The sequence below is a fragment of the Salminus brasiliensis genome, chromosome 13 (genome assembly GCF_030463535.1).
Source record: "Salminus brasiliensis chromosome 13, fSalBra1.hap2, whole genome shotgun sequence".
Classification (NCBI taxonomy): domain Eukaryota; kingdom Metazoa; phylum Chordata; class Actinopteri; order Characiformes; family Bryconidae; genus Salminus; species Salminus brasiliensis.
This window is the reverse complement of record NC_132890.1, coordinates 16,706,151-16,730,201: the sequence shown is the minus strand read 5'-3', so window position 1 is coordinate 16,730,201 and position 24,051 is coordinate 16,706,151. Positions and strand designations below refer to the sequence as shown.

Below are 24,051 nucleotides of genomic sequence, written 5' to 3'. Positions count from 1 at the left end.
ACGCAAACATGTTTTCGGCAAAAAAACAATCTCACCATAGCTGCGAGTTTAGAAACGTGTTAGAATAAAAGGCAGAGGAAGCAAACCTGTATGAATTAGTACATATACATTTATAGAATTTACCTGCTGCTTTTATCCAGAGCGACTTACAAGGTTACTCGTATTACAGAGGAGGGCCAACGCAGTGTTAGGAGTCTGGCCCAAGGAATTCTAATTGGTGTAGCGCAGCATAGTCACCCAGACCAGTTTCAGGTAGATCTCACACTTGCCACAGAGATGTGACAATGTATCATAGAGTATAGACAGACATTCTATTACTTATGGTCTAAATGTAATCTAATCTAATGCAACTAATCTTTAGCAACATCAGTACGAAAAACATGGATAAAGTCATCATTCTGAATCGAATCAAACAGACTATTGAATCAAGGACCCAGTTTTAATTTCTTTGATTCAAGGACCCTGAATGAAATAAATATATCACTATGAATATGAATAGATCACTACTCCTCTAATATTTATTGAAAAGTTGGAAAATGTAATAATAAATAAGAGCAGAGGTAAGGCCTCAGGATTCAGGCTTGAGTCCCAGCTGAATCATAAGTTGTCCACAAGCAGGGATTATCAGCTGTGTTCTCTTTTATCAGGGAGGGACCGCAGGGGGTGTAATGTGATTTAATGATGCCCAGGAATGACCCATAGACTGACCATTGTGCTATCTCTCCCCGAAAATCAATGTTTGAGAATACTGAAGCAGTGTGGGCTGCAGAAGACAGACACTGCGGCTGGCAGCTGAGCGTGACAGAGAAAATGAGACGAAGGGGAAACAAGGGAAAAGCCGCATGCTCGTTTCAGTGGTCCTGTCTTCATCATGGAGCTGCTGCATCACAACTGCTGTCATGTTACTTGCTCTCTCCTGTCCCCTTCGCTTCTTTCTTCATCTTCCCTTCTCTCCCATCCCTCCCGTCCCTCCCGTATCTCGTTCAGCACCCAGTAAAATCGGCAGCAGTGACAGCTATTGAGTGCGTGTATTTGTTCTGAACCATCACGGTATGGGTGATACGGTTTGGTGCATGCAGTCATACAGAGAACACACGAAAGCCTATGTGCACAGATTGATGAACTGAATGCAGAACCAAAGTTCCACCCGGAGACATAGGCAGTATGCCATTAGTTAGCATCAAGTTAGCTCAGGCTGATTGACGTCTGACTAGAGCTGGGCAATATGACGATATTTTATTGTATTGTGATAAATTTTGTTATTGTGATAATAGGGTTTTGTAAGCATATCGAGGATACTGTTAGGGCCTAATAAACACTGATCAGCTGCAGGCTTCTTTAATATGGTTTAATTAGATGAAGTGCAGCAGAAAAACACTCTATTCAGTAAGGGAGAGTATCTGAATAGTAGTGTATAAGAATCTGTCGCTAATGATGTTTTTAGTCTGTGATTGCATGTATCATGATAAATATTGAGATACAATATTTTTACCATATGACAAGTGCTCCATTTAATGAAAAACATTATACCCACATCAGTTTGTCTTTCAGTTTACTGTATTGCTAGTATATTTGCATCCTGTGGAAAGTACACTTTCATATCAAGTAAATCCGTGTTTTTTAGTGTGGACATGTTTTATCATCATTGTGTGTTAGTTATGCCTTTTGAAAAGAAAACATCTAAGCATTTGTGCTACTTTACGCTGTAAAATAGACATCTTTTAATGTAACCTCAGCCTAAAGGCCTATTTACGTCAAGTACAATTTTCTTTCGAAATTCATCCCTTCACAACTTCAAGGTTTTCGTATAAATGTTCTAAAATCGAGATAAGATGTCAGAAACAAACAAGCAATGGATTCCTTGAGTAGCAGCAGCAGCAATGAAGAATTTATTATTTTACTTTTAAGCACTGCAATTAAATGACGCACACACAAAACAGGGAATGTCACCTCCTCATTCAAGAACTAAAGCTGCATAACAAGCTATACTGAAGGTATTTCCGTATGTCCATTTGTCTGAAGGTATTTTCATTATATTTGCTTCAGCCTGATTGGAAATACACGATTGGATTACATTCATATCCGATCCAGCATTTTTCTACAATACTAATACATCAGGTCCAGTTTCCAGTGTTCATATGTACACTGTGACCAAACGAGGTCATTCAAGCTGGTGGATTTGACTGGCTTTCACTGCCTCCATCTTGCCTTCCTTATCCTTTGCTCTCTTTTTCCAGCCTCGTCTCTTTTTGTCGTCCATCCAACTCTCCCCTTTCTCCTTGACATTTTTCCTCTCTCTCTCTCTCTCGCTCTCTCTCTCTCTCCATCTCCAGCCCCTGTCCTCCCTTCACCCTGTTTTCACTTTACATCTGCCTGCCACTCCTTGTACTCTCTCTCTCTCTCTCTGCTCTTGCTCCTCGCACAACTCTCCAGCTTGCATGTTCATCTTCTTGCCAAGCCACTCTGCATTTCAAATGAGGATCAATCCACAGACAGACTGCAACTCTCTCTCTCTTTCTCGCTCTCTCTCTCTATGCTGTATTGACGGGACAGTTCAGGGATAAGTGAGGCAGTGAGCGTCACTCGCCCCTCCACTCCAAACACATGTAGCCCAATCTGAGACAGGCCAGGCGTGATCTATGGACCGCCATTAACACTGCCACCACACACATCACTGTGGAGATTTATGACAGCGGAGACGGGCCGATTTGGCACTGGCAGCAGTGTAGACACACACGCACACACATACGATTTCACGCTACCAGCTGCACTACAATGAGGATCTACAGAAAAGGCCAGCAGATCACAAGAAACACACACACAGCCTCTCCTCTTTTACACTGACCTGCAAACAAAATATTCAAACAAGGCATGCAAACTCAAACCTGCAATCTCAGATGTGGTCTCAGACACACACTCACACACACACATGCACACAGAGGGGAGTCTGAAAACGATGTGGAACAATAGAGTGGGTTAAGCTGAGTTCAGGGCCTAGCCATGGTGTGGCCACATGCGCTAGCCACGTTTCATTAGCAACTCAGCAGAAACATGCGGCACACACACACAATCACTGTTACAGTCGGAGCCTAGCACAGGCTATCCCTGCGTGACATACTGCTACTCTATAGCAGAGCTTCAATAGGTGCCACCCATGACCAACTATACAGACTGACTATACAGACAAGCCTTCAGAATATGTTAATATTCACGTAGTATAACGTAACTATACATATAATAAACATTTTATTAACATTAATTTTATTAATTCTGAGACATCTATCATTTCTTTGCTTTTTGAAAGAAGGGCTAGCAGCAGTTAACACATTTCAGCTACTAATTGACAACAGGAATGTCCTCTTGGTGTGTTCAGTCTGATGTACGTATGATTCGTTCGGAGTCCCATTGTCGTGGGAGATCTGCAAGCATTGAATACCTCTCAACCAATTACACCTGTGGGATAATTGTAGAGACTAATAAAACAATAAAATAAAAATAAAAATTGAATTATAGAAGTAAAGCGCCTTGTGGGGTAAGCAGAGTAAAGGCTTTTAACACCACTAAGTGGATGCACACTGACTGATACTCAACTCAGTACAGTGAGTATTAGAACACAGCAGAGCTAGCCAAACACAGCTTACCACACAAAACACAACCACAGCATCCAATTTGAGCTCTCTCTTTCTTTGCTCAGTTTGCAATTCCACAGCATTTTTAAATGTGGTTGATTCCAAAAAGTTACGTACATTTAATCTTGAGGGACATTACCGTTACGGAGTTTGCCTGGAAACGTTAATATGGCATCCAGCCCACCCTCGACTTGTATTGACAATCGATGATCAAGCTGAACAAGGAGCTGAAGTAGTCTTCAGAAAACTGTTCAAAAGCAGGGGTGTCAATGTCTGACCTTACACTGATTCAAGTGAATGGCTGTAGCTGATACTAATATCTGGGCAAAAGGCTAACTAACCTACAGGAATGTCCTCTAGGTGTGTTCACTCTGATGCAAGTACGACTCATTCCAAGTCTCGTTATCAAGAGAGATTGGCAAGCCTGAAATGCCTCTCAACCAATCACACATGTGGGATAATTATACAGCAGTTTCTGTAAATGAAACAATATTTAATACTGAATGATCCAATCCTATGTTTGATCAGTCCTAACACTGCAAACAGGATGCAACAGAATCACCTTCAGTAGGCAGATTTACACCCCTGGTGCCTCTGATATGTTCCCCCGTGAGCTGTGGTGAGAGGAACACTGGGCATTGCTGGCCTGAGCTGTGGAAACAGTGACCGACGCCATGCTGAGTAAAACAACACCAGGCTTTGAAATCAGCAGGACTGTGCTTGAAATCACACTGAACTGTTCCCACAGGAACAAACACACTTTAGCAAAGCAACACACACAGACACACATATACACACATGCACACACAGACAGACAGAAAATAAAACTCTGTGTGTGTAAATGAGGTGACGAAACCCCACTCACTGGCACCGGGTGAGGTTGCAGCGGTCAGGGGTGTAAGGAAGAGAGAGATGAAGAATGAATAGAGGAGAGGCAGAGGGAGAGAAAGCCACATTCCCTCACACCACATTCCCTTCCCACATTATATCAGAGATACTCTGGCAGACCCTCCCCCTCAACCCTTACAAACACACACCCCCAAACCCACACACAATGAGTTACTGATATCACATAGCAGAAGAATGTGAGGCTTTTCCACAGTATCTTTACATTTTCATACTTCACATAGGTAGTCACTAGCCCATAGCAACACACACACATACACACACACATAGCACATCCTTCCTTTAGCTCAATGATTCTTTGCACTGCTCCTGCACAGGCATGTGGTGCATGCAAACACATGCATCCTTCCATCTTTCACAACTACCAACACATGCACTAACACACACACACTGAGCAAGATGAGCAAGGGGTATTTTCATATTGATAAGTGCAAGTAGCAGTGTTTGTGTGCATCTTTGCTACACGTAGGCTTGTCACAATACCTATTTGGACTATATACACTATATGAACAAAATTAACTTTTGATGTAGGAAGGCTTTCTACTAGATATTAAAGCATTGCGGTGAGGATCTGATTGCATTCAGCAACAACAGAGTTAGTGGTGAGGTTAGCATTTTGGATGATCACCACCTCACCTCATTCCCAACTCCTAACTCCATCATTCCAGAGATCACAGTTCCACTGCTCCACTACTACCCTCTATACCCTCTAGCCCATGACTAACATTAGGCGTGATGCCAAAAGGTCCATGTTTATCTGCTCCTGAGATTCAGATTAACCTGTGTCAGCAATGGGTGCAATTGAAAGCAGCTAAGTGCATTCATTAGGGGTGTCCATTTGGACATGTAGTGTATACTGTCCCAAAAATAATTGTGCTAAATGACATTATTGTCATTTTGAGGGCATTTTATGCCACTGATATAATGATATCTTTTAGCATCATAATGCAGTTACACCCAGAATCCCAGAGAGCCGACAAAAGCATGCAACAAAGACACAAGTAAAGACATTGGGCAACATCAAGGTCAGCAAAAAGATCAAGGTCATGTCCATATTTTATATGATAAATCAATAACGTAATTATTGTGACAGGCCTAGCTACACCTCATTCACGGCCCACGCTATAGACTGCTAAGCTCTGTTGAACTGAGGCAGCACACCTGTATAATCTGCTCTTTAGCTAAAAGAGGAAGCAGTGAGTCCTGTGGTGATATACATATTTATAACCACATCCACATTCATCATATCTACACCTGCAGCAGCTTCCTAGTCTAAACACCAGCATATCTGCTGAGCTGTCAGCTCCAAACCAATGAATGTGTCTGCTGACCACTGGATTAAGATGCTTGCCTGTGTACCTATATGCGTGTGTGTGTGCGCTTGGAAAAGGCAGAGATATCCTCAATCATTAAATGTGGCTACAAATGTGTCTAGCGCATGTGCTGGGAGCCACCAAGCTGAGAGCACTGATGTGTGACTGTGTAAGAGTGCATGCCTGTGTGTGTTTGTGTGTGTGTATATGTCAGACAGAGAAAACGGAAAAGATATCTCCGGAGGAACGCAGGAACGTGTGTCGCAACTTGTGCAAGCTCACGCTTGCCCGTTCACCTCATGCACAGCATCATCCATGCCTGGCTATAGGCTTTCGGTTGCCAGGGCAACCCCACTCACAAATAGCCGGGGTGGGTACCGACGTGATTGAAATGCAAACGGCTCACCTCAGCCACGATTATTAATATGTATGCGGCGCATCATCTATGACGAGCGCCAAATGTCAGGCTTCAGAGCGAGCTTTATGGGAGCGTCTGTGACGCTCCCCGCTGAGGCCTCGTTTAACCTCCTACTCCACAGAAGAGGGAGATGGAATGGAGGGCGCAAACTTTCCTCCCTCTCTTGCCTGCACTGAACTCCAGGAGTCGAGCACAGAGCCAAAAAAAGAGTTTTAAAGAGGCCCTAAAATGGAAAACTGCATTTTCCTTGGTATAGCTGAATAAACAGTTATAGACAGTAGCAATAAAGACAATACATGGAAGATGCATTCTTTACAATTATTTCCCCTTAACATTTTATGTCTAATAAGAAAAGTCTAACGATATTAATTAGTTATGCCACAAGCTGAGAGTAATTTTCATTAACCTGGAAGCGCCATGATGTGCTGCTTTCGCAGTGTGTCTCAAACACAATTCAATTGTAGGCACGTTCATCACAATGTTGCCTTCTAAGGGACTGACTTGAGACAGCATAGGCATGGAGCAAGGCATCAAGGCAGCTGCCTTCTGTTTTGGACAGAGCCATGGTGATCAAAACCAGCAGATCTAAACAAGCAGACCAGCCACTGGTTGAAATAGGTTTGGGAGTTCTCGCTCAACATGGCGTCCGTTTACAGATAAAGTCCTCTCCCTTCAGCAAAATCAGGAAAACCCTCCTCATTCTTCGCAAGCCTGAACAATACTAACTATTCATGTGATTTTAGCAGATTTTAGCTGTCATTTAAAATATGTATTGAAACAGTAATTTGATATTTGTTTCAGAGAGAATTTTGGTCTCTCCCCATTCACAGAAATCAGTTTTTTTTTTAGATTTGGTCTCGTATGACTGGAAATAACTACGAGTGAACCAAGTTAACAGACTTTGGTCAAAACCCAATGTATGGTCAGTGTCAAAATCCTAATCGTCCACTTAATGTGACATTCTAACATTGTTAGATGTTTACACTAGTGTCAGGTAATCTAAATCCAACATCTTTTAAATGTCACACACCATTGTGATTTAGTTGTGAGGTATGGTGACTAAAACCCAACGTCTGCTGAACGTCATTATGTTAACATCCAAACAACAAGTAATTATTGTTGTTTAACACTGATATGTTGTTGGTGTTAAGCAACCAAAAATCCAACATCTTCCAAACACCTTATTCCAACAATGATGTTTATTAAAACCAGCTCACTCCAACAATGTTAATTCACAGCCCATGGTGGACAGGCTGGAGCCTGGGGTTGAGCGCCTGACTCTAGGTAGGTCAACACTGTTCCTCTAATATCCCTGAAAGCAGGCATTAAGGCTTTCTACTTAATGTATGTAGCTACTGGAAGCTAATGTATGTATTATGTACAGGGTCTGAGTGATGCTCCAAGTCAAGCGCTGGCTCCCATCAATACTCTGTCATTTATGTATAGATCAACGTATGCGTCTGAACATGTAAGAGGCCACGCAAAGCCTACGAGAAGAATTCCAGTGGATGTGTAGGAGCCTGTGGGGAAATATGAAGACATACATAGCAGAAGCTGGAACTATTTAGTAAAACAGCATTCTAGCGCCTCTCCAATAAAAAATGGTCTTTCAATTACACAATACTCCATTTATAACCACCAAGGTACACTGGGTTATTGTTGGAGTCACTGAATAAATAAACTGCGAGCCTGAAAACATTTCATGGCTTCCATGTCTTCCTCATAACTGTGAAGAGACTTTAGCAGAAGATACACTCACACCATTGTAGACAACACACACTCTCCCCATTATGTAGTCCCCACATGCTCCGCTACAGCGTGTGATGGAAAGTGAATCTTCGACAGAGTGGCAGTTTGTGAAATGAGAAAGAATAGCACCAGTGGTACGAGCATGAGTGGCGAGAAGATGGAGCTTGAGATTCATTTTGGGTGCCGGACATAAACAAGACCCTGTCCACTCCATACTTTCTTTCTGCTACCTTTTAGAACCGGGTTGGGTTCCCATTTCACCCACCCATATCTCAACAAAACTCAAATGAGCTAGAGTACGTCAGTGCACTTCTCAGTTGCTGCCTTTTTCCGTTGCCCAGGTTAACAGGAGTGGGTGGACTGATATTGAGATCAATGAGATTTGAGCACTGTGACAAGGACAATGTAATTATTTTTTGTAATTATTCCAGAGATCTTATTGGACATTCTTGTTGTCTGCCTTGGGTCCTCGTGTCCAGTCAGCACGGTGTGCTGTTACCTATATGAAGAGGCTGATACTGTTCGGTCAGCCAACTTTATTATTAGCCAACAGTTTTTTCTTTAAGGATTTTAATTGCCAGTCTGGATTGTTAAAGAGCAACTGGTACTTATTGTAATTCCAGTTTGCCGGAAAACACTGGAATTGTGAAAAAGCAAATACCCTACTTGATGTTCATATTTACTGTTTTTTATCATACAAATCAAAAAGACATTGATTGTTGTTACTGGTCAAATAAAATTATAGGCTGTTTACATCTTGTATCAACATGTGTTTTCGTTCACTGGATCGCAATCACGTGTAAAGTCAGGTGTAAACGCACCCAGGATGCATTATGATCAGATTATGTTCCAATCACTTAAACTACACTTTAAACTTGCACGTATAATGCTCTGGTAATAACAGGTGAGAAACCAGTTATAGGAAGTAAAAAAAACAAACAAACAAACAGCATAGGAATGGAGGAATGTTGTTTCGTTTCACTGTGTATTCTGTATGTAGTTGAAATGTCAATAAAAACCCATTTGACTTGACACTTTAGTGAAAGGTTTAATTGGAATCCAGCCAAATGGTACTGAGATACAATGTGGACACAAAACGAATGTTAAATGGCAACCCAGTCGGACTAGCACATCCGCAGAGCTGTGTTGCATCATCACCATGGAGACGACGCCACGCGAACAAATGAAATGTGAAATATACAGAACCGATTTCTGTCCACAACCACTCATCCTGAACCTGGTGAAGAGCACCAGGTTACATTTCCCCAGAACCACTGCAGGATTAAGACTGGTCATTACCTAAACAGACAGGACCCAAATTAGCCCCTCTCGGCCCCAGGGGACGCCACAATCTGTGTTCCCCCACCTGTATTAAGACAGGGCCCGCCCACTGCACTCCGACTGGCTGATGGTTCATCCTTACTAACATTTCACTGACTGTGAGCACGAGGTGGGATTTGCCGGAATATGGGCAGAAAACAAAATAAGGCATGTTGCCTTGCTCTTTCTCTCTGCAGGCAGCATGCTATTTCTGTAATTGGCAAGCTTCTGAAGTTTTGTGTCCCTGAGGGCCACTCAATAAATCTCACCCCGCTTGAGTAAAACGCAGACCTAAAGCTGCAAAATGGCCAACTGCTGCAGACTGGGACCAACTGCTGGAATGGGCTTATCTACAAGTCTGAGCAAGATATCGTCTGTATTCTTCAGAGTGTTTTTGATACGTAACCTGTGTTCTAGACAGTGTGACTACAGTCTACACGTATCCAGAATGTATACAGTGTAGAACCAGCATGTATTCTAAAGAGTGTTTATTACAATCCAACTCTATTCTAGACAGCGTGACTAGTCTACACAGTATAACCAGGATGTATTCTAAAAAGTGTATTATAACCACCCTATTGTAGACTGCATGACTAGTCTACACAGTTTAACCAGTATGTGTTCTAAAACATGTATTATAACCACACTATTGTAGACTGCGTGACTAGTCTAGACAGTATAACCAGGATGTATTCTAAAAAGTGTATTATAACCACCCTACTGTAGACTGCATGACTAGTCTACACAGTTTAACCAGTGCGTATTCCAAAATGTGTATTATAACCACCATATTGTAGACTGCGTGACTAGTCTAGACAGCATAACCAGTATGTATTCTAAAGAGTGTATTATAACCACCATATTGTAGACTGCTTGACAAGTCTACACAGTATAACCAGTATGTATTCTAAAAAATATTATAAACACCCTATTGTAGACTGCTTGACAAGTCTACACAGCATAACCAGTATGTATTCTAAAAAATATTATAACCACCCTATTGTAGACTGCTTGACAAGTCTACACAGCATAACCAGTATGTATTCTAAAAAATATTATAACCACCCTATTGTAGACTGCTTGACAAGTCTACACAGCATAACCAGTATGTATTCTAAAAAATATTATAACCACCCTATTGTAGACCGCTTGACAAGTCTACACAGTATAACCAGGATGTATTCTACAGCATTTATTAAAACCAGACTATTCGAGACTACAGTCCACTCCTTATAAACAGAATGTATAGAACCAGAATGTATTCTACAGTGTTCCTAATAACCAGACACTTTTCTAGACAATGTGACTACAGTGTACACCACGGGTGGTCAACAGGGGCTGGAGTCCAGCACAGTTTGTTGATTTCCCTGCTCTAACAGACCTAAACCTTTCAATTAACAGGTGAGTTGCAGAAATATGACTCTTCAGGTCAGAATCACCCACCTCTGGTCTACACAGTATAACTGGGATTTATTCCATATTATGTTCATCATAACAGTCTATTTCAGACAGGATCTCTTAATCTAGAACCTCCTAATTTGCAACACTGTACTTGCACAACACCAAAGCACAAATACCTCAAAGCTGAGGATGGGTTTCAGCACCTGAGAGCTCATTCTTAGTCTCTCTTTCAAAAGTCACCTTTTCAGTCCTCACCTAAAATGCACCTCTTTTTGACATAAACAGCTCATCAAACTAAACTCATCTAGGGAATGCACAGCCTATTAGCCTGTTTCTGCCAAGCATGTATTTGTCTGGGGTGGGCAGCATACTGAATGAGGATTTGGCTCTTCCCTCTACTGTTGTCAGTACAGTGATTTATTTATGGGGGTTGGTACTGTATACGCAGACTAATAGCCCTGGAAATCCAATCTAGTACAGTACTCTCCAGCTGGCATCAGCCAGTGTGCAGCATAACAACACCCAGGCCAGTTTCCACAGCAGATGAGACAGATGACACATCCCCCTCGGGTCTGAGCTGCCTGATATGGGGAATTACAAACACGCCACGTTTATGGAACAACGTCTTTACAGTCATATAATACAGTATTACAGTAGGACAGGCTGTGGACATGTCAGCCTTGGAGGAAAGCGGCTGGTGGTGCCGCTGCTGCTGTTGGTGGTGGTGGTGGTGGTGCTGCTGCTGCAATAAGGCGCTGGGGAAAGTCGGAGTAACATCGCTCAGAGTTTAGTCAAGCAGCGCAGCCGCGTTATGACTTATAAACATACAATTACAAGTTCGCTTCAGCAGCGTTTCTTACCGGCACAGACATCTTGTGGTCCTTCTCAGTCCACTGTAGCTCGACGAAGACGGTACCCGACCAGGCTGCTTCCTTCCACGTCTTCAAACAGGCAGAAAAAACAAGCAGATGTTTCTCCAGCACGCCTTCAGTGCGGCTCTAGTCCATGCTTTCCACTGTGCTCGCGCGCTCGCTCGCTCTCTCTCTCGCTCGCTCTCCCTCGCGCTATCTCGCCCTCTCTCTCTCTCTCTCTCTGTAACGGCTGTCTGGGGTAAATGTCAGGGGGGAAAATCCGACCCACCAGAGCCCGGACGCAGTCCACCTCAAACGTGGGGGGTTTCAGAATAAAGCCCAGTCCTCTTCCACAATGTCACCCGACAGGCTGAGACTCTGCGAGACGAACACACGAGCGAGCAACACGGGCTGCCGTTGCCGTTGCTGATCGTTAGCTAGCTTCGCGGCTAGTTCGCGCGCACACTTTCTGGACGTGTCTGTAATGCGGCTGTGTGGAGTTGGAGCTCGTCAGCTCGATGCAGAGCCAGGCTCTCTCTCTCTCTCTCTCTCTCCCTCTCTCTCTCTCTCTCTCTCTCTCTCTCTCTCTCTCTCCCTCTCTCTCCCTCTCCCTCTCTCTCTCTCTCTCTCTCTCCCTCTCTCTCTCTCTCTCTCTCTCTCTCTCTCTCTCTCCCTCTCCCTCTCTCTCTCTCTCTCTCTCTCCCTCTCCCTCCTCTCTCTCTCTCTCTCTCTCTCCCTCTCTCTCTCTCTCTCTCTCTCTCTCTCTCTCTCTCTCCCTCTCTCTCCCTCTCCCTCTCTCTCTCTCTCTCTCTCTCCCTCTCCCTCTCTCTCTCTCCCTCTCTCTCTCTCTCTCTCTCTCTCTCTCTCTCTCTCTCTCTCCCTCCTCTCTCCTCTCCCTCTCTCTCTCTCTCTCTCTCTCCCTCTCTCTCTCTCTCTCCTCTCTCTCTCTCTCTCTCTCTCTCTCTCTCTCTCTCTCCCTCTCTCTCTCTCTCTCTCTCTCTCTCTCTCTCAACGATGGAATCATCAAGTTCTGTTTAAAGGGACAGACTCCCGCTAAATGGAGCCGTGTGGCTTCGTCCCACGTTCACCTAGGCGCACGCGTGACCGTATTGATCACTCACAATAAGATATATCGATTAGGAACCAGGGAAAGCCACCTGATGCTGAAGTCTCAGAGAAGACAGCATAAAATATTTAAAGTGTTTGTACAGGACAGAGGGCTATATTAAACTCCCAGCACGTCGCGGGGGGACAGAACAGGCCAGAAATCCGATAAAGCGCGTGTTGACAGCGCGTGACACCCATACCTGACTGAGAGCAGTGTGGGCGTGGTCCTAATATTCCAATCAGCACACTTAACGGACATGCCTGCGAGCAGAGCCTGCAGTCGCCCTACAGTGCAGTGGTTTTCTGCGTGGACTACATCGACTCTACAGACATTTTGAGGATGGTTTCAGACCTCAGAGGCTGGAAACGTTGAGTAGGAAGGGTGCAGCAACGCTGCAGGAAAGTCTACTAGTCACTGCATTTTGCTTTCAAGAGGTAAAAAATGAAGGGACTGGATCCACTCCACTCGAAAAACAGAAGGTCCAAGCTGACAGTGGCAGCCATGCTTGTTGATCTTGGTGACATTCAAGGCTGTACAAACGCTTAACTCTCTACTTTCTCCATGAAAGCCACCTGGTAGCACCGAGACGCATTGCACAATGCAGTTTAGCATCACGTAGCATGAAATAGCAAAATAATAATAATAATAATAATAACAATAATAATAATAATAATACTTTAGGCTATATATTCTTTTATTTGATTTGGCAAAACATATGGTGAGAAATAATATGGCTTTGTGCATATATAATGTGTAATGAGTGATCATGAATGTACAATTAAGCACAAAAAAAGAAATCTGTAAAATTTCAATTTTCTCTTTTTTATTTTAATGTGATGAAAAAGAAATCTCAATCTGGGCTCGGCCTTGTCTCTGGAATACTAAAAGTTTTGGTCTTGGTCTTGACAACAACACTACTTTATGAGCACCAAGTATTATTATTATTATTATTATTATGAATAATGTTGTTGTTGTCGTTGTTGTTAAATACCTGTGCAATAGTTCTTCAAAATGATCTGCTTTTCTTTATCAAAAAATGTAACCTAATACTACTATTTCAGATGTTTTAATAAAACATGTAAAGGTAAAGAGATTGTGGAATTAAGTTTGAAATTTTGAGAGATTAGCTGGGGGCTGTTGTGGCCTTAAGGTTACCGAAGAGGCCTTGTGTCCAGAAGGTTGCTGCCTTGAGCCCTGGACTCGACAGGACACGACTGCATCTTCTTCTAAAAACAAAAGTTCCCAGATTTAGTATTCTACCCGTCAGTCATCTGTTTTCATCTGTTTCAGGCTTCAAATAAGATTCTTGTAAATTGGATGAGGTCAATCTGACGGCTTGTAGCTGTAGATGTCAGAATTTGAGCACTCACTTTAATGAAGCCCTCACAGTGTTATGATCTCAGCTTGACAGGATCGACAGCAGGCGGCTTCCAATCACGAGAACACACAGAGGTGAACACTGTTCAGCATAATCGACAGTAGGAACACCACTTCATCTGAGCAGAAATGTCCTTCTTTATTTTACAAGACATTTTTACCCTCCATAGCAGCAGTATTTCACAGGATTCCTCCTAGTGGACAGGCTTGACTTGAGTCTTAAATGAAAGCATTCTTTGTGAAATACGTCCAGGGTTATTCATTAAATGGGAATGAATAAGTGGAAATGAAAAATGTACTTGAGAGGAACGTTTCAAGGCCCTTCCCTGGGAACTCTAAACTCAGGGTACCAGATATTAGAAAATGGCTGGAATGAAAAACCCAACATCCATATTCCACAAAGAAGCACAGAACAGCAGGGCTACCATTAGACGACGTGTGTGGACTTTTACACTCACCCGAGACATTTTTCCCCAAGACCTTTTCTGGCAGGAGCAGCCTTGAACACCCAAAATGGCTTTTAATTATACACTCAACCAAGGTTTTACGAGTTCAATTCTAACCTTCAAATATTCGTATCAGCTCTCACCTTCTTGCCCTAATCTGTACAGTGCATGTATGAAAAGGAAAGGTACCACTGGGAAACATGAAATTAGTTTGGCCTATTAATGTGCTTGGGGTGTGAAACAAGGGTCAACACAGCTCCTGCCGAGCCTCCGAACAGGTGTGTTGCATTCAGGTTAGTCTTCCACTGCAGAATCTCTGGATATGGACCATTGTGGTGATTCATAGTTTGTACTGTTTTGTAAGTAAAACCAATTTGGATGCAAATAAATAGATAACATGATTTTAGTTTTACGGTCTTTTGAACCAGGTTGCAGATTGTTGGACACCAAAAACATGGGGAAAAAAAGGAAATGTTGGTTACGTCCTAAATTAAAAGGACTCTACAGTATATTCTGTAGAGTGTTAAGAAGGTTGGTGTAGCGTGCTTGGCAGAAATGTGGAGTCTGTGGAGTGTGTTCAGGAGAAATATGTAAAAGGTTAATGTAGTGTGTTTAGCAGAAACATTGAGAGGGTTGGTGTAGTGTGTTCAGGAGAAACATGGAAAAGTTTGGTGTAGCCTGTTCAAGGAGAAACGTGAAGGTCGGTGTAGCGTGTTCAGGAGAAACATGTAGTCTGTGTAGCGTGTTCATGAGAAATATGTAAAAGGTTAATGTAGTGTGTTTAGCAGAAACATTGAGAGGGTTGGTGTAGCGTGTTCAGGAGAAACATGGAAAAGTTTGGTGTAGCCTGTTCTAGGAGAAACGTGAAGGTTGGTGTAGCGTGTTCAGGAGAAACATGTATTCTGTGTAGCGTGTTCATGAGAAAAGTGGAGTCTGTGGAGTGTGTTCAGGAGAAACGTGGAAAAGGTTGATGTAGCGTGTTCAGGAGAAACGTACAGAAGGTTGGTATAGCGTGTTCAAGGAGAAACGTGGAGAAGGTTGGTGTAGCGTGTTCAGGAGAAACATGGAGAAGGTTGGTGTAGCGTGTTCAGGAGAAATGTGGAGATGGTTAGTGTAGCGTGTTCAGGAGAAACGTGGAGATGGTTAGTGTAGCGTGTTCAGGAGAAACGTGGAGATGGTTAGTGTAGCGTGTTCAATGAGAAACATGAAGGTTGGTGTAGTGTGTTCAGGAGAAACATGGAGAAGGTTGGTGTAGCGTGTTCAGGAGAAACATGGAGAAGGTTGGTGTAGCGTGTTCATGAGAAAAGTGGAGTCTGTGGAGTGTGTTCAGGAGAAACGTGGAAAAGGTTGATGTAGCGTGTTCAGGAGAAACGTACAGAAGGTTGGTATAGCGTGTTCAAGGAGAAACGTGGAGAAGGTTGGTGTAGCGTGTTCAGGAGAAACATGGAGAAGGTTGGTGTAGCGTGTTCAGGAGAAATGTGGAGATGGTTAGTGTAGCGTGTTCAGGAGAAACGTGGAGATGGTTAGTGTAGCGTGTTCAGGAGAAACGTGGAGATGGTTAGTGTAGCGTGTTCAATGAGAAACATGAAGGTTGGTGTAGTGTGTTCAGGAGAAACGTGGAGATGGTTAGTGTAGCGTGTTCAATGAGAAACATGAAGGTTGGTGTAGTGTGTTCAGGAGAAATGTGGAGAAGGTTGGTGTAGCGTGTTCAGGAGAAATGTGGAGAAGGTTGGTGTAGCGTGTTCAGGAGAAATGTGGAGATGGTTAGTGTAGCGTGTTCAGGAGAAACGTGGAGATGGTTAGTGTAGCGTGTTCAGGAGAAACGTGGAGATGGTTAGTGTAGCGTGTTCAATGAGAAACATGAAGGTTGGTGTAGTGTGTTCAGGAGAAATGTGGAGAAGGTTGGTGTAGCGTGTTCAGGAGAAATGTGGAGAAGGTTGGTGTAGCGTGTTCAATGAGAAACGTGAAGGTTGGTGTAGCGTGTTCAGGAGAAATGTGGAGATGGTTAGAGTAGCGTGTTCAAGGAGAAACGTGAAGGTTGGTGTAGCGTGTTCAGGAGAAACGTGGAGATGGTTAGTGTAGCGTGTTCAAGGAGAAACGTGATGGTTGGTGTAGCGTGTTCAGGAGAAACAACAGAGTCTGTGTAGCATGTTCAGGAGAAACAACAGAGTCTGTGTAGCGTGTTCATAAGAAAAGCGGAGTCTGTGGAGTGTGTTCAGGAGAAATATGTAAAAGGTTCAAGAGTGTTCAAGGAGAAACGTAGGAAAGGTTGTTGTAGCATGTTCAGGAGAAACGTGGAGAAGTTTGGAGTAGCATGTTCAGGAGATGTAGCGTGTGGAGAAGGTTGGTGTAGCATGTTCAGGAGAAACGTGGAGAAGTTTGGAGTAGCATGTTCAGGAGATGTAGCGTGTGGAGAAGGTTGGTGTAGCATGTTCAGGAGAAACGTGGAGAAGGTTGGTGTAGCATGTTCAGGAGAAACATGGAGAAGGTTAATGTAGTGTGTTTAGCAGAAACATTGAGAGGGTTGGTGTAGCGTGTTCAGGAGAAACATGGAAAAGTTTGGTGTAGCCTGTTCTAGGAGAAACGTGAAGGTCGGTGTAGCGTGTTCAGGAGAAACATGTAGTCTGTGTAGCGTGTTCATGAGAAAAGTGGAGTCGGTGGAGTGTGTTCAGGAGAAACGTGGAAAAGGTTGATGTAGCGTGTTCAGGAGAAACGTACAGAAGGTTGGTGTAGCGTGTTCAGGAGAAACATGGAGAAGGCTGGTGTAGCGTGTTCAGGAGAAATGTGGAGATGGTTAGTGTAGCGTGTTCAGGAGAAACGTGGAGATGGTTAGTGTAGCGTGTTCAGGAGAAACGTGGAGATGGTTAGTGTAGCGTGTTCAATGAGAAACATGAAGGTTGGTGTAGTGTGTTCAGGAGAAATGTGGGGAAGGTTGGTGTAGCGTGTTCAATGAGAAACGTGAAGGTTGGTGTAGCGTGTTCAGGAGAAATGTGGAGATGGTTAGTGTAGCGTGTTCAGGAGAAACGTGGAGATGGTTAGTGTAGCGTGTTCAGGAGAAACGTGGAGATGGTTAGTGTAGCGTGTTCAATGAGAAACATGAAGGTTGGTGTAGTGTGTTCAGGAGAAACGTGGAGATGGTTAGTGTAGCGTGTTCAATGAGAAACATGAAGGTTGGTGTAGTGTGTTCAGGAGAAATGTGGAGAAGGCTGGTGTAGCGTGTTCAGGAGAAATGTGGAGATGGTTAGTGTAGCGTGTTCAGGAGAAACGTGGAGATGGTTAGTGTAGCGTGTTCAGGAGAAACGTGGAGATGGTTAGTGTAGCGTGTTCAATGAGAAACATGAAGGTTGGTGTAGTGTGTTCAGGAGAAATGTGGAGAAGGTTGGTGTAGCGTGTTCAATGAGAAACGTGAAGGTTGGTGTAGCGTGTTCAGGAGAAATGTGGAGATGGTTAGAGTAGCGTGTTCAATGAGAAACGTGAAGGTTGGTGTAGCGTGTTCAGGAGAAATGTGGAGATGGTTAGTGCAGCGTGTTCAGGAGAAACGTGGAGATGGTTAGTGTAGCGTGTTCAGGAGAAATGTGGAGATGGTTAGTGCAGCGTGTTCTGGAGAAACGTGGAGATGGTTAGTGCAGCGTGTTCTGGAGAAACGTGGAGAAGGTTGGTGTAGCGTGTTCAAGGAGAAAAAGTTGGTGTAGTGTTCAGGAGAAACGTGTAAAAGTGTGTAGCGTTCTAGAGAAAGGTGGAGAAGGTTGGTGTAGTGTTCAGGAAGAAATATAGGTCCTATATGGAACCTTGCACTGTGCATGTTTGGAGACTGCAGCTCAAAAAGAGTTGGGAACCAGTTCTTTAGTCCACACTGCCTGTGCAGCACTGTTTTCTCCTTGCATACAATTAGTGTTATTAGTCTTTAAATGAAGATGGGCTAGAAGACTGGAAACCATTGAAATGTTGAGCATCTGACTGACTTCTGCACATTTTGTTCTTCTTAACATATTTAACAAATGTGTCACTTTCCTGTGACAGAGGCCAGAGCAGAAGTAGATGTCAGCAGGAGCAGGGGCTGGAAGGTTAGTGGCATTTGGAACATGTTACCCTGCTGTTATTTTTGGCTCTCTTCACCGCGATTGTTTATAATTATCCTCGCAACAGTGGTGTCCATTTGTAAAGACCCTGGCCTCATTTGAAGCCCTGCACTCCGTGATGGACAGTTACACATGCCTGGTTGTGAAGTTTGTGCCAAATATACATCAGGCATTCCAGACGTCTGCCTAAGGCTCCATGAGGCGGCTTTTAGACACACAAAGTCTGCATTATGTTCCAATGTGAACATCATTTCCGCATCAACCAAACCCATTACATCAGAGCTAATACCAGAGGTAAGCTGAAAGACAACTGACAAAACTGTTAATAGATACTATGTGAATCAACTGAACACAAAGCACCCTCCACCACCCTCACTCCAACACGCCCTCCCCAGTGCGAACTGCCGCAGGCCGGGAGTTCTGAGTCCCAGTCTGAGGGTTTCACTCTGCCGACATTATTGATTTGTGCCTGCTCTAGCAAACCGACTGTACTCAAAGAGCATGCGAAGGAAGGAGGATGTGCCAAGCCCAGAAAGAGACTGCACTTCACACTGATCTGCGCCTTTCTACAGAAGAAATGCCCCTCCCGTTTCTTCAGCCGTGATGCTTTTTAACAAATGAGACAAAAAGAAAAGGGAAGCAGTCAGAAACAAGAAAAAGGGGAAGGAAAAGGAAAGGCGTTAAAGCAAACTGGGGACCAGATTATGGAAAGGAATGAGTCAAACAGAAACTATGGTCGCGCCTAAACGGACCAAAGCAATGACAAGAAAGAGGAGGAGGATGTAAAGATAATGCAAGGACAAGGTGGACAAAATTGGGCCCCAATTTGAGACACAGAGAGAGATAGAGATTGAGAGATAGAGAAATAAAGCAAAAAGAGAAAGAAAGGGGGAAAAAATAAATAAGCTGGGTCAGTGCGAGAGGCTGAGAAGAAACAGCTACAAAACAGGAGATAGAAGTGATAGAAGCAGAGAAGGGAAAAGAGAGGGAGAGAGTAAGAGAGAGAGACACATTAAAGGAACAAGACAGATCGGTGAGAGGCAGAGAAAGAAGTGAAGAAAAAAAAAAAAGAGTAAAGGAAGCAAAAATAAAGAAAAAAGAGAGGCAGAGAAAGAGAAACTAGAATAAACAAATAAAAGAAAACAAAAAGGTAAACATTACCGTCAAGAGTAGCTGACAAATACCCTAATTTAAAAAAACAACGCATTTACAGACATTTTCATTAAAGGCTCAGCAGAGACACATCATTCATTTACAGATCTGTCCTGAATTATTACAATCAAACCCCTTCAATAAAGTGAAAGCCCAGACACTTACAGAACAGATCTGCAGTAACACAGGAGTGACCACTACAGCACACAGCAACACAAACTACTGCCACTGGTGCTTACAGCCTACAACACTGAGGCCAGGCAGTCAAGCAGAGAAATAAAATATAGAAGGACCCCCAGGAGAAGGCAGCCCAGGGGAAACGACAACATGTTGAGTGAGTGTCAGTGACTGGAGGACATGCCCAGTGTTTAAACAGGTAGTGGCAGGAGCCAATGGGAACGATGTTGTATTGCACAGACAAACCCGACAGCTCAGTGTATGCTACTGAAACAGCACAGCTGACTTAGTTACACGGAACCTGTTCAGAAATGCAGTCTCCGTTTTGTCCCACTGGCTCCCGGCAGCAACCATTTGGATATTGGTTGTGTCCTTCTCCCCTCACTCCCTGTCAGCCTGTTGACGTTTCCCCCATGCTACCTTCTTTTGGGTATACACTTATATATTTTAAACAATGGTTGACCACCTAAACTCAGTGATGTAGGCTGTAAGAGCAGGTTACTAGTATGTGTGTGTTATTGAGTCTGACTAATGGCTGATTTACTTATATTTAATTAAATGTGTTTGAAGGTAATTAGGAAAAACCTGTAAACCTGATGTTTTTCTGCAGAACCTCTAATGACAATTACTGTATTTTGAGAGGGGGAAAAATAATGAGAAACAGAGAGACAGAAAAAAAAAGAAGATAGATCGGTGAGGCAGAGAAGGAGAAAGCGAAAAAAAGATTGAAAAAAAAAAAGTGTGAGAGGAGAATAAAAATTATGACAGAGGTATAAAAAAAACAAAATAGAGGAAAAGAGGCAGAGAGAGTGAGAGGCAGAAAGAGTAAGAGGCTAAGCGAGGAAAATAAAAAAACTAGATATATCAGTGAGGGAGGCAGAGAGTCCGAGGTAGCAAGAGTAAAAGGCAATGAGAGGGCAAAAATGGAAAAAAGAAATACACCACACAAACAAGATATATTAGTGGGAGAGGCAGAGAGTGAGAGAGGCAGAGAGTAAGAGAGGCAGGGACAGGGAAAGAGTAAGAAACAGAGTGAGAGAGGCAGGGAGAGTGTGAGGCAGGGACAGAGACAGGGACAGAGTAAGAAGCAGAGAGTGAGAGAGGCAGAGAGAGTGTGAGGCAGGGACAGGAAAAGAAAAAAGAGAGAGAAAGAGAAACAAGAATAAATGAGGTGGGGAGAGAGCGAGAAGAGAGTCAGAGGTAGAGGCAAACCGGTAGAAAATAAAAAAAGAGAAAGTAAGAGAGAAACAAAGGAAAGAAAAAGATAAAAAGGTGAGAGGCAGAGAAGTAGAAGTAGAAGAGAGTGCGTGCGAAAGGAGAGCGCAGGTAAAAATGAAAGAACAAGATAGATCAGTGAGAGAGGCAGAGATAGAGAAAATAAGGAGAGGCACAGAGAGAGAAAGAGCAGAGACAGAAATAGAGAGAGAGAGAGTCAGAGGGAGAGTCAGAGACAGAAAAACAGAAGGAGAGAGAGATAGCGTTTGAATAATGATGAGGATGACCGGCTCCTGAGAGAGAGAGAGGCAGGCCATGAATAAGGATGAGCATGGCTGCCTCTCCTGAATGTCACTCTCTCCAGAGTGTGTGTGAGGAAGGTGTAAGTGTGTGGTACAACCTTTTACGGCTCTGTATTTAGATATGTCTGCAATAACTGTCTGGATGGGTGTGTATATGATATCTGCTTGTGTGTGCATGTGTAGAGCATCACAGGCCGCCGGAGCCGTTTTCCCCACAGTGGGAGGTGGTTGTGAGCGGCAGTTGGGGGTCTTGCTGAGCAGAGCCGGCAGGACAGTGATGTAGTGGGGGAAGCAAGCATGGAGTACACTCCTCTCCTCCTGCAGTGCGGCTTTTCCACTCTACACACACCTGCTGTATGAGCATGAAGAACAGGCCACAACTTCACACACTCCACATCCATTTACTCCCACTGAAAAACACTCTCTCTCTCTCTCTCTCTCTCTCTCACACACACACACACACACACACACACACACACACACACACACACACACAGCTCCTGCATGTGGAGAGCAGGGGGAGGAACAGGGTCTGTAATTACGGAAATGGAGAGATGAACTGTTGAAAGCTGCTCTGACGGGGTCTCCAGTGGAAATGGAAGTAAACAAGCATGACGGTCCCGCACTGATGTGGAGAAGGGAGACGATGTGTAAACAAACCGGTTATCTTCTAGGATGAACACACTACTGAGACAAGACCTGAAAGCAAAATAAACCAACACAGAGTTAAAAGACGTGGAGAGAGGCTCTTTCTCTCTCAGCATCTCGGTCAGCTTATAAAAACGGTACTTAGTTCATTTTGACCTACGGATTGCTGCCAGCTATTAGCAGCCGGAGTCCAAGAGAGCACAGTTGCCCACTTGCTCTCTCTCACCACATCACTTCATTATTAAAATGAGGCTCTTTTTTGTTTTTCTCTCCAAACTAGGGTCACAAACAAACAAGGCCTAGGATAGTTTATTTAAAAAAAAAAAAAAGAAAAAAAAAGGGGGGCACAGGGAACAGGAGGGTGGTGCAAGGCTGTCTGTATGAAAAATGCTATGAGCAATGCTACGAACAAGCAAAGCACAACAGCCACAGATACTGCATTAAGTTCTCATGCAAAATAGATCCACACTGCAGAACTGTTCTGTTACCTTCGGAGAAGTTCTTTTTCACTGCAGCAAGGAGAATCATGTCTGTTAATGGTGCCTAAAGAAGGCCAAAGGGGCTCTGCTGTTACAAAGCTAAGGATCACAATTAGATCATTCTTTAAAAGCAGATACCTGATCCATTACAAATAATTCCTGGAGTGACACATCCCTAATCCTATATACAGTGAATCAAATTGTAATCTCAGTCAGAAATCACATACAAAAACATGTAACAAACAAAACAAACACAAACTATTAAGCAGGGACCTCTACAGAACACCCACATCTACTAATAAGGCAATAATTTAGAACAACTGGAACTGCCCCAGCCATACGAAGCCAAGAGTGCAAGAGTCCAGGAATAATTGGCCTCTGAATTACATTCAAATGTATGAATATGTTCTTTTCACAAAGAATGCAGCTTTGCAGGAAAGATCTGTTGATTCGGTCCTTACAGAGTTGCATCTACAGATCGTTATGCAGCAGGTACCAGTGAACAGATGGAAGAGAATAAAACGTAATTGCAACTTTTGGTCCCTCATACGAAGCACCAAAAGTCAATCGAAAGCCCTCGTTAAGGAGCCCGCAAAATGTGAATGAGTGAGTGTATGAGTAATAAACATTGGGGAAAAAATGTTTGACCACAGAATCAAACATGGACGACCCTGTCCAACAGAGTTCACTAATCTCATCCAGCAAGCAGAGGAGGGTGGCGCTGTTATTGTTAAAAGGGAAGGCGTGGGGGGGATAAATAAATAAATAAATAAAAATGAAAAAAAAATGTAACTTGGTGAAATTCATTCAGGTCAGCCAGTCTAGGTCATCTAGTCCTCATCACTTCAGTGTAAACAAGTGGCGCTAAGCTGCCGTAGACTTTTGCAGCTTACTTTCCACATGTATGGACTGTGTGGACTTGGGAGTAGATGATGTGATCTGAGACACAGTGTTTCCATACTTTTTCCAAATTGATATGGGCTTTATATATTTCACCATATTTGTGCACATTCTGTGAGCTTTAGAAAGAACAGCGAGAACATAGCATTATCACTGGAAATCATGGGGGCAGTGTAGACAAAAGTTCAAGTGACACACGACCACTGCTATATGGACATGACGAAGAAGAAACTAACATCCATCATTTACAGCCATTTATCCTGCTGCCTCTCTCGTCTTTTTTTTTTTATTAAGTACATAATCACAACCTCCTCCACCGTCGGCATGTTCGTCGTCATCAGATTTTGACACTGAACGTTGACCTGTAGTGGAGGTTTTGCTTAACATCCATGGCAAAGTAGTATGTAGGCAGTGACTGTTACAGCATTTGAAACAGATGTACATTATTATGTATATAGCGAGTACTGTAAAAACGAGCCTATAGAGCAGGGGAGGCCAACATTTCCCTGATCTAACAGACCAACTAAACCTGGCAAAAAACAGGTGAGTTGCATCAGATGTGTTTGAGCAGGAATCTGGTC

General features: G+C 43.4%; 1 protein-coding gene across 1 annotated transcript in view; it reads right to left on the bottom strand.

The window, feature by feature from the left end:
- Positions 1 to 12,125, bottom strand: part of bcar1 (BCAR1 scaffold protein, Cas family member) — a 99,959-nt gene extending 87,834 nt beyond the window's left edge. The window contains exon 1 of the mRNA XM_072695001.1: positions 11,597 to 12,125. Within this exon, the coding sequence (XP_072551102.1) occupies positions 11,597 to 11,608 (12 nt within the window). The 5' untranslated portion in view covers positions 11,609 to 12,125. The remainder of the gene's footprint in view (positions 1 to 11,596) is intronic.
- Positions 12,126 to 24,051: the final 11,926 nt, after the last annotated feature.